This window comes from Polypterus senegalus, chromosome 2 (genome assembly GCF_016835505.1).
Source record: "Polypterus senegalus isolate Bchr_013 chromosome 2, ASM1683550v1, whole genome shotgun sequence".
NCBI lineage: Eukaryota > Metazoa > Chordata > Cladistia > Polypteriformes > Polypteridae > Polypterus > Polypterus senegalus.
Window position 1 is genome coordinate 206,935,235 of NC_053155.1, and position 11,290 is coordinate 206,946,524.

General features: G+C 35.8%; 1 protein-coding gene across 3 annotated transcripts in view; it reads right to left on the bottom strand.

Moving 5' to 3' along the window:
• Positions 1-10,990, bottom strand: part of ints6 (integrator complex subunit 6) — a 64,857-nt gene extending 53,867 nt beyond the window's left edge. For all 3 annotated transcript variants that reach the window (XM_039745220.1, XM_039745222.1, XM_039745221.1), the window contains exons 1-3: positions 10,597-10,990; positions 10,386-10,463; positions 9,317-9,466 (exon numbers count right to left, since the gene is read on the bottom strand). In XM_039745220.1, coding sequence (XP_039601154.1) covers positions 9,317-9,466; positions 10,386-10,463; positions 10,597-10,707 — 339 coding nt within the window. In that variant the 5' untranslated portion in view covers positions 10,708-10,990. The remainder of the gene's footprint in view (positions 1-9,316; positions 9,467-10,385; positions 10,464-10,596) is intronic.
• Positions 10,991-11,290: the final 300 nt, after the last annotated feature.

Genomic DNA, 11,290 nt, shown 5'->3' on the forward strand with positions numbered 1-11,290 from the left:
CTAACAAGAAATACATTACAAGCATAGAATGAAATTATTATATTTGGAAATCTGCTGAGCTCTTTAGTCATTAAATTAAAGGTAACAAGTTACACTAATAACAAAGCCAAACAAACACTTAGCTCCAAGGTGACAGGGCTTACGCAAAAAAGCATTTACATACTCCTCAGGATCCATGTTTACAATGGGCCATAGGCTATCCCAATATTTTTGAACTGCTGTTTATACTACTAGGATTATAAGCACGAAAAAATAAATAAACTTATAACAAACAAAATAATCAATACCACCAACAACTGATAAAGTATAACTGAAAAAGACAACAGCTTATCAAGATGTATCTTTTGTAATTTTCTTCATTAATGACTCAATTATTTCAGAAAATTAACTTTACTATTTATTGGTAGAGTACTCAACAATTAATGGGTTGCTAAGTCAAGACAGAACAGTTACATTTGGCTTAATTTACATTAAATCTATGCATTTCCTTCAAGTGCTCAAAGTTATTTTGTGAATTAAATACGAAATATAGACAAAATCCTTTTTCTGGTATTTTAGTGACAAATTTGATGTACACAGTACATTTGTTATTAGTCAATTACACAGTCGCACCATCTTACAATGATGAGAACCTCCAGTTTTCTAGTGTTTCATTGCTTAGCACTGCCATCTGATAGCTTTAGGAGAATGAATTTTAATTCTAACCGTCTACATGGGATTTACATTTTTTTCACATCCAAAATCTTAAAAATTGGATGTGAGCTTCAGTAAGATTTGCGCCCTAGGAATCAACTTACCCAAACTATTCTATAACATTTCAGTAATCACTCTGATGCTGATCTTTCTGATCATACAATAGGTCATCACAATAGCAATTGACTAGAAGAATTCATAAGTAATTGCAGAATTGTGGTATTTGAGGGTTCCTCTAGAGTGCCTCTTTCTCTTGCATGATTTGACTCAAAAACTAATCAGCACATCGTCATCTCATAACAGGTTTAATTTTCAAGTTTGTTATTTTTCTGTCCAGCCGTTTTATCAAAAGACCATACTGAAAAAGTTGTGACACACAGACACACACACCCATCATCAAGATGTTGATGTTTTTAGTATCAGGGGACTCTAAAACATCGACATCTGTCAAAACTTAGACATCGAAATTTTTGACAAATCTAAATCTTTTTCTCCTCCCCCATAGACAATAGGTTATGGTGGAGGAGGATGCAAAGTAATATACTAGATCAATTGGACTCTACACTAACCCAGTGTGACGAAGTGCGGGTCTGTGTATGTGTATGTCCTGTGATGTAGTGTTCCAACCTCAGTACTTAGTTCCTTCTTTGTGACTGCTGCTGGTGGGATAGGCTCCTCCTACATAACCCTATCATTGGATTGTGTGATTAAACAACTGATGGATGAATTATAAGACCTACAGATTATCTTCTATTCAAGCAAGTACATGCTTCAGAGACGACATCAAAATAAACATTAGTATGGTAGCATATATTGTATGTGAAATAAGAAAAACAATTTAAGGAGGTATATAATAAATATGTGGAATGTGTACAGCTCAGATCTTTGAAAAGGCTGACAACTGGAGACATAATTAAAATACCGTATTTACATCTAACACCAATTGAAACTTCAATTATACACAGTTTATTAGGATAATTCATGGAATTAACTGCAAACAAATGTTGTACATCCAACACAGACTGGACCCGAGGTTAATTTTAAGATGAAAGAAGACATCAGTTATTGGTCATGATTCATGAACCAGGAACACATGACATTCTTATTAGAGTTCAAATGCTACTTCTGTAATAAAGTGGCTTACATTATAAGATACAACAACGATATCAGTTTCTGTTAAGTCTCATTACAAGCTAGGTAAATGACACTGATTCACAGTGAAGCAGCATTATGCGCAATGCATAAAACATTTCAGAAATGATCTGACGGCTGTCTGCCTCAGGGCATTAGGGCATTCTCGACAAATAGAAGAACTGTAACACTTGCTGTAAATCTAAGGAAAAATCTAAATTGCATGTATAATATTTACTTTCAGTTTCAGATGTACTTTACATCATCCCGTCTTTGAAATATCTCTACCCACCACTATATTGTGTGTGTTGGGTTGGTTGGACATTCTAATATACTAACAAATATTTTAAATAGTCATCCATAAATTATATATTATAAAAGTTTTCTTAAATTTTATATTTTATGTAAGACTATAATTATTAATCAGATCTGGATACACTCATGCTAACAGTAGACAGAGGGACCAATTTTTTTCAATTTAACAGCGTCCCTTACTGCTAGTCTTCACTAAAGGATTCTATGGCTGTCATTGTGACAGCAACCTTTTGGCTGCAGATCCTTGCAAGTGCCTACTCTACTAAGGTCGTAAACATGGTCCATTTAGACTATTTTCCTGGCCTTTCCTGAGACCCATGAGATGTTCTGCTGGAGAGGACAGCTGAACTAATCCTAAACGTTGGCAATGAATAATTTCTCCCTGCACACCCTCACAATCTATTTATTTGGGTCTTCCAGATATGTTCAGCACTCACTCTATCAATCTCGGCCATCTCACCACCAAGTTGTGATAAGATGATTGATCAGCATCCCTCTTTATCCCAGAGTACAGAACATATGGCCACAGATCAGATGACACAACTCTGCCACAGGCTAAACTGGTAACAGGTATACTTGCAAATAATACAAGTACAGAGTCAGAAGATGGAACCTATCGTAACTTCTAAAGGTGCTTCTCTGCCTCTGAAAGGGGGACTTTATGAAACCTGTGCAATAAATAGTACGTTCTATGGAAATGAGATGTGTCTGATGAAGACAGTATGTGAAGCAAAGGCAGAAGGAAAAGTGATAGGCGGGCTCAGGTGAATGTGTAGAGTGTCAGAGGATGAGAGGAATATGAATGCTGAGTTAAGAGACAGACTTAGTGTGTTGGCGATAGTTATTGTGCTGAGGACAAACACACTATGGTGGTGTGGAGTGAAAGGCAGGTGACAAGTGACTGAAGATGTGCACCTGGCAGGACATGAAATGGACAAGGCCCTCAAGGATGGTGAAGATGACGTGGCTGGAGATGGCCTCAGATGATTAAAAAAAAAAAAACTGTATTAATTCTGAGCAATCAATAAACCTTGCAAGCTGAAATGTTAAAAGCTCTCAAATTACAATTTTTTGGGATGACATAATATTTTTACAGGAGACTCACCTATCAGTCTTGTCAGAAAATAGATCAGGTTGAATTTTTCTTATTAATCTAACCCACATAATTAAAAAACCCAAAAGACTACTAGAATTTTCTTGCAGTAATTGTTAAAATCCTTTCTTGCAGTTCATACTCATGCATTGTATGATTTAAACAACTTTCTCTTCGCTACTAAATGTTAATACTGCTATTGTATTAACAGGCCTTAACTGAAGAAATCAAAAGCAGATAATTCATAAAAGCTATAGACACAAACAGAATGCCAATTTTCATCACCAAATTTTATATAACAAATTTGCATTGCATCTGAATTTTTAAACAGCTACAATCTATTTTGAACATTTCAGTCTACATTTGTCTTTGTACATGATTAGTTTTTGTAAAATGTGTTAATACTGCTAAGTACTAATCCAAGAAATTACACAGCCATTATAATTCTTTAATCAAATGCACCTTTTGATACAGGTGTATCATGCCATAAAGCACTAACTTTACAATAGTGCATTTATAATAAAGTTAATCTTAGTTATCAAACGTTCTGCAGTATGTTTATAAATACGATCACAGTAAATAATCAGTCATGTCACATATCATACATAGAAACTTACAAAGATCAGTTCTTATGTGGATATTTTATCCATCATCATCAAACAATGTCATATATCAAGAAGATTAACATTTGCATTTGTATGTCGAAAGGAAGCATAACTTTGCATTTAACATTGCTGCTTTACAGCTGCAGAGTCTTAGTCTTTAAATCCTAGCGAAGACACTATTTGTGCAGAATATTCAGTACCCCAATATTTTTCCCATATCCCAAATATATGAATGTCATATAAAATGCAACTTTAAAATTGGTTCCGCACAAGTGAGTATAATTATGATGACAAGTGTGGCTTGCAATGGACTAGTGTCTTCTCCACAATTGTTTATGCTTTTCCAAGCAGTGTTGCTAGAATAGGCTACAGCTTTTACATGCCTAAATTGGATTAGGAAATGGATATATGTGCATATATCTGTGCTGATGACACCTAGTTCTAATTATTTATGAAACATTTACTCTTGAGAAAATTTACATTATATTTAGTGGGACGAAATTCTATAGTTGAAAACTGGGCATAAACGTTTAATAAATCTGTAGGAAATTAGAAGGATGTTTTTGACTTGGCTCTATTACATTATACTACTAGTTTTCAATCTCTTGCTTATAAACAAATTAATTGACAAAGCATTTACTGTTGTAATGATCTACTTTCAAACTGCTAAAATTTCCACCTACAGCTGACCTAATACCTGTAAGGGCAAGATGATACTGCTGGTACAAAATCATATAGTTTCATAAGCGGAGTCTTAGTCACACACAATTCACAGAAACCCATTCAACATTAAAGTAATGTAACATAACCTTGCAAATATAATCCATTCTATTCAGTAGGTGTATTACTCCTTGAGAATTGTTTTATTTTCTAATGTATTACTTCAGTAATATAGTCATATTCTTTCTTATTTACATTTAGGAAACATAGGAAATAATGATACAAATGATTCAAAAGCAAATGAGTCAGCTGAAGAGACTAAAGCAAAAGATGCTGCTCTGCCCAGCTTCCTCAGAGTATGAAATGCATTAACTAAGGAGAATATGGTAAATAATTTTTGTGCAAACACCCCCGCCATTTTCGAAACAATTTTATATGTTAAGGTAATGCAGAATGTTTAGCATCACTGCTTCACAGATCCAGGGTTCTAATTTCAAATTCCATGCCCAGTCATTGCCCGTGTGAAGTTTGTACTTTGTCACTGTCTATGTGTGTTTTCTTTTTTCGCACTTTGGTCATCCTTCCACAACCCCCAAGATGCCCTAGTTAAATTACTAAAACAAATTTGTGACTGGGTTGGAATGTGCATGTGCAGGCTAAGCAATGGACTGGCACCCTTATCCAATCAACATAAACAAAAACGTGTTGTAATGGGCTAATACCTCAAAAAGTTGAGCCTTGACTTTACTTCTTTTACATTCAGTAAATTGTATTATTAAATAACAAAAATTACTTTAGACTTACAAATATCTGAATGGTTTAGTTACCCTTTACATTACTTAATTGTTATACTTTACAATAAAAGGGCACCAGGCATTATTCAAATCATAATACTTCAAGACAAATTATTGGACAACAAAACTTTGAAATGAACTTCCAGGGAATGTCCCCTATAATACTTTCAGGGGCATAAAGATGAAAATTAGCATTTTAATGTAACCTACCCCCTTTAAAACCAACAGTTTTGTTGGCCATTCTGCATAATTGGTTGTCAAATTGTTTATCAAAATTGATTGCTGAGTGCCTCTAATATGTGCAGGTTCTACCGAACAGTGTCCCATAAGTGTGGGTACATCACGTCACACTGATTTTTTTTTTTTTTTATTTCCTCTATCTCTATCACAAATAGCATTGCATTTACAATAGATGTCTGAAGAACATGTACTTTAACCTCAAAATGTTCACTATGTCCATCTTCAATCCTGACCATTGTTTGTAATTCTTCACATGGACATATCAGAGCACATAAATGATTCATTCACATCTAACTTTCTGAACGTCCAACTTTCTTCAACAAAGGCATCTTATCTAAAGCTTTCCACATCTATAAATGTTTTAATGTGCACTCATTTGCTTAATTGGTCTTTTCTAAAAAATCTAGCTAAACTGGGTAAGAATGACCTGAGAAATAATTCATTTTGAAGGAAGCACTCACTTTACTGTCTTTACCACCTGCCTCAAAAACTTGATCACATGAAAAACAAACCTTTTCACTTTTTAACCAGACATTTTAATCACTTGAAATTTGCAGGAGACATTTATTAAAAACTTTCCTTAATTTGTTCTCTGTAAAAAACATCTTCTAGCCTTCAAAGTCCAGGCAAGTGCTCAAAATAAAGACAACTTTCCTAATTAAATAGATAAGACTCTGAGAATCTGTCTTTCTCATTTTACTGCAGAAAACAGCACACTTGTAACCACAGTTTAAAAGAACATAGGCAGAAATGTTTCTCCCACAGCAGTCAACCAGTGTTTTTATGTATGTCATTTTTGTGTCTGCAGCCAAGTCTATATTTCATTCCAGGTGTGTCTTTAGATACTTTTAAGTCTGAAACTGCTCAGCTTCTATTACCGGAGTTAAGACTACAATCAGAGCAGCCTGGTTCTTCCTGAAGTCCATTGGGTTACAGAGGGTTTAACCTACACCAGTCAATAAAGTTAGTTATCAGACCTCCATATAATCCTTTTCCTCATTTATAACACATATGATTTCAGAGTTGTGCAAGAACATTTTCAGGATACTATGCTACAAATATTTTAACAAAATGTACTAATAACCATGGGACAGTACAGTGGCTGTGCTGCTGCCTCACTGTAAGCAGACCACAGTTCATATCCCTGGTCCTCCCTGTGTGGAGTTTGCACATTCTCCCCGTGTCTGCGTGCTTTTCCTCCCACAGTTCAAAGACATGCAGGTTAGGTGGCTGGCGATACTACACTGGCACTAATTTGTGGTTGGTGTGTGTGTGTGTGTGTGTGGTCAGTCACCCTGTAATGGACTGGCACCCTGTCCAGAGTTTGTTCTTGCCTTGAGCCCTATGCTAGCTGGGATAGGTTCCGGCACCCCCTGCAACCCTGTTCATAACTAAGCATGTTAGACGATGATTGACTATTAACTGTCTTTAATCTCCATCTCCATGTTCTTGCTGAATAATTTATTACAACAGTCAGTGTAACTTCCACTGGCTCTCTTCGTCATTTTGAGCACTTCCATTAGGTCACCCTGCTTAAACTGAAAATATTTAAAATGCTCAAGTAAGTGTTTCCTGAAGTTTCTCTCAGGCTGTTATGTCCTTTTACAATATAAAGGCCAAAACCTATCAACTGCATTATAAGTCTGAGAAAAATCTTTGCTCACTTGTACTCAGCCAAGCATGCTATGTAACCAAATATCCCACTGGGTTTCTGTACATCCCCTAGTTATGTACAGTGGTGAATCCATTTTCACCACTAAATCTTCCTCATATGGTATATTTTCAAGTTTCAAAACCACAGAGTAATCATATCTGTTATTGTATTCTGTATGCAAAACTGTATACTTATGTACAAATATATGCGGGTTGGATAATGGATGGATGGAATTACTTACATAATTTCTGAAAAGATTTAGCCAATATTAGACCTAATAATTCACCTAAATTACCGGTAGTGGTAAACCAGATAGTTACATTGTATTTATTGATGCAAATTAAAAACATTAGTTGTCCCACATCTAATCCACAAGTACTAAATTTCCCTTTGTTACTTCAACTAATGTTAAAGAATATACTGAGATTTAATTCACCCATCATTTACCAAAATAACTTTTCATTTTCAATTATGAAACACTCATTTATCCACTTCACTACAAACATCTTGTCCCACGTTTTTCGGCCATAAGAGGATAACTGTCACATTAGTATCACTGTTCATCTAAAAGGAATACAATGTGTACTTTCTGACACTCCCATCAAGCATTCTAGTGCCTTTTCTCTTGCATCTTGGTTCTTACATGCAGAAAACAACTGTTCTCTTTCCGGGCAGCAATTCCACCATTTTGCCCAATTTTTAAAATCACACTGTCATATTTCAAGAACAAGCTAAAATATGTTTCTATGTCTACAATCTGTCCTACGCATTTTTTCTTACTTACTACCTCTTCTTGCCACAACCCGAACTACTCACAATGAATATTTTAAACATGACATGCCCAAACTGTAATGCAACAGTTTTTCTCTTACTTTGTCTTAAACAAACGGGTATCTGTGTAGTACTTTGCGATTTACCCTGATCATTTTTATATTAGTATTCTTTTTAAGAATATTTATTTAAGACCATCGATAGTTTGCATCCGCTATAAAGTATGCTGCAATAGCTTACAGTGTAAAAGTGGAATTTAATAAAATGCAGAAGCAGATCTCACCTTTCTATAACTTTAAACATATTTCTTTGGAATTCAGCAGATCCACAAATATGACCATCAGATCATCTGAAAACATTTTTTATTCACTTAACAACACACTTCTTTCAACTGTCCAACTACCACACATATATATATATATATATATATATATATATATATATATATATATATATAAAAGACTAGGAGAAAATATATTATTTTCACTAACCACAACATGTGGTTGCTGACAATAGTGCACTTTTTTTTTTTTTATCATTTCTGGATTGTCCAACTATGGTAACATTAGGAAGCTGGAACATTAGCCAGCAAACATACTCTTTTGGACTAGGAAATCTGAACACTTTTATATATTTAGTTGACAAAATGGACGGAAAAGAAGACCTCAGAAAATTGGGGACTACAGCAGAAAGGGGAAGAAACAAATCTAGTTTACAGTTGCTTTTAAACAAGACTTTAAAATTTCCTGAAAAACAAAATCCAAAATGTTACAGCTAGCAAAAGTACAAGAATATAACTTGAGTAATGAGTTGTATATACTATATGGTTAAATGTAGAGAAGAGCCAAGCAAAATGACACCTTTTATTGGCTAACTAAAAAGATTACAATATGCAAGCTTTCGAGGCAACTCAGGCCCCTTCTGTACATCTTGCCTGAAGAAGGGGCCTGAGTTGCCTCGAAAGCTTGCATATTGTAATCTTTTTAGTTAGGAAATAAAAGGTGTCATTTTGCTTGGCTCTTCTCTACATTCATAATGGCTAACACGGTACAACACCCTAGTACTATATGGTTAAAATAATATTAAAATGTGTATTCTGCAAGCAAATAATGCTATTTCAACCTTACAAAGAATGCCAAAAGAATGAAATGTATATAATTTACCATTATTGATTTACAAAGTCAAATATTATATTTAATGAAATGTTTTGTGTTGGTCTTGCTTGTTTGAACAGATTAGAAAATTAAATAAAAATATACAGTTGATGGATTATGTATGTTGGGGAGGGAAATGCTTGTAAAAACTGTAGGCTTTGGAGGGACTTGTTAGAAAATGCTTGACCTCACTGTGTATGACCTACCTGGCCATAGTTGTCTATTCCAGAAACTAATCTATTTAGATTTAATAAATCAAAAGCTGTCCTGAGAGATTGACCAATAGTTGTGAGTCCCACAGCCTGGAGGTTTTTCAATTCATTCATGAATGTTGCATGGTTTTCCTTCCATCCAGCCTGAAAATAAAATATGTCAAATGTAAATAAACATTTTTGAGACTTAATGTCAAAAATTATGATTGTAAAGCACAATTCCACAGGTTCAGTACTCACCACTGACTTCCTGTGTATGCCTGTAACAACTTTTAACGTGTGCAGAACTTGTTTAAATCTTAAGAGATCACTTGAGCTTTTTGGGGAACTCCACTTTCCTCTCATATCCCAAACTGTTTATACAGTATTAAGATTAATTGCCAACTTAAATTGGTCCAGTGTGGATAACTGTGAATGTGGCATCTAACAGGGAGCGGATTGCTATATTTTGTCCAATGCTGCTGGAACAGGCTTCTACATCATGAATACCATTTAACAGAAAAGGTTGAAGAAATGGATGGTGAATAGGTAAGTTGGAAAACTAGTCGATCATTCACTTCTTGAACCCCTTATATCCACCACAGGGCTGCAGGAGGCTGATGCTCACCTTAACAGCATACCAGTCCACAGACAATTTACCTGGTATGATGGAATATACGTGTCTGTTAAATAAGCATATGCAAAAAAAGTGCCATATGCATAAAGAAAACAATGTTACAGTAGTTGCCATGAAAATCCTGATATAAAGAATTGGTCTTCAAGGCAGTGATTTTACGTAAAACCTGTGCACCTTATAACACAAACAGAACTGGGTGCCTTATAGTGTCTGCTCCTTTAACATTCTTCCCCTTTAATGCAAAGTAAGCACCTCACCGGCTTTGACATTTCCGTCTGTATAAATACCACCCATAGTTCAGTGCGGTGCAGTCTAACAAAATGTCGGCCATATTTATTTACCGCTTGATGGTGTGCTGGTCGCTGCCAAACTAAGAAGCGTAATCGCGCCAGATCCCGATAATAAAATGTGCGATTAAAATAAGATCCGATCAGTAATTACGATTACCTTGATGCCGTAAGGCGGATCCTCAAACGTGACGAGCATGTACCTGTCTCCTCTACTGGCTGGATCCCTGGATCTGAGCTGTTGGAAACAAATAAACAAAATAAGACAGCTATGTTACACTTAGAAACATTTGCGAAACAATGAAAGGTTAGGTTCTTCGTGTAGGCTGATCGGACTGGAATCGCCTTTGTGCTGACATCCTTTACTGTACCTTCATAAAAGTCTCAACAGCGCCTTTAGCTATGTCCAGATAGGTAGTGCCCAGATAGGTGCGCTGATTCATAGAGGCGGACGTGTCTATCAGGAAAAGTAAAATGGGCATTGTGGTGGTAGTGAAACGTACTGCATGGACAAAAGGAGAAAAAGAAGCAATAAAGCCCCCAGACAGACAAACTTGTCTTTTGTTCGCCCCCTGCTGCTTCAGGAATCATGCAGGTTACACTTTTTAATTGGAGAAAAAAGTGAATATAGATGCCCCAAATCACTCTCTCTGAAAAGAAAACGCTGAACCCCTGGGGGGTGTTGGTTTATAAAGGGTTTGTTATTGTTGTTTGCAGCTGCTTTACAAAACTTTCCTGGATTATCTGACGTACTTTCCACCTCTATCTCTATCTCTCCCTGTACTGAAGGCTTGGTGCCTCACTCAGTGCTTTTAATCCCAGTTCGAGTTTTCGCACCGCCTTTGCTGGCCCGTGGGAATATCATGTGACGTAAATCTCTGAACTCTATTGGCCATCGTGATTTGTCTTCATTAACATACCTAAATAAGGCCTCTCCTCTGAGCAGTGAAGTGTTCAGATGGGTCTGACTGAAAAAGGCGCGCAGGCGCTGCTATAAAGGGTGAAGGGGTGGGGGCGGCTGTAAACGGATAACTTTTTTGTTTGCGTTTGCTGGCATTCTTTGAA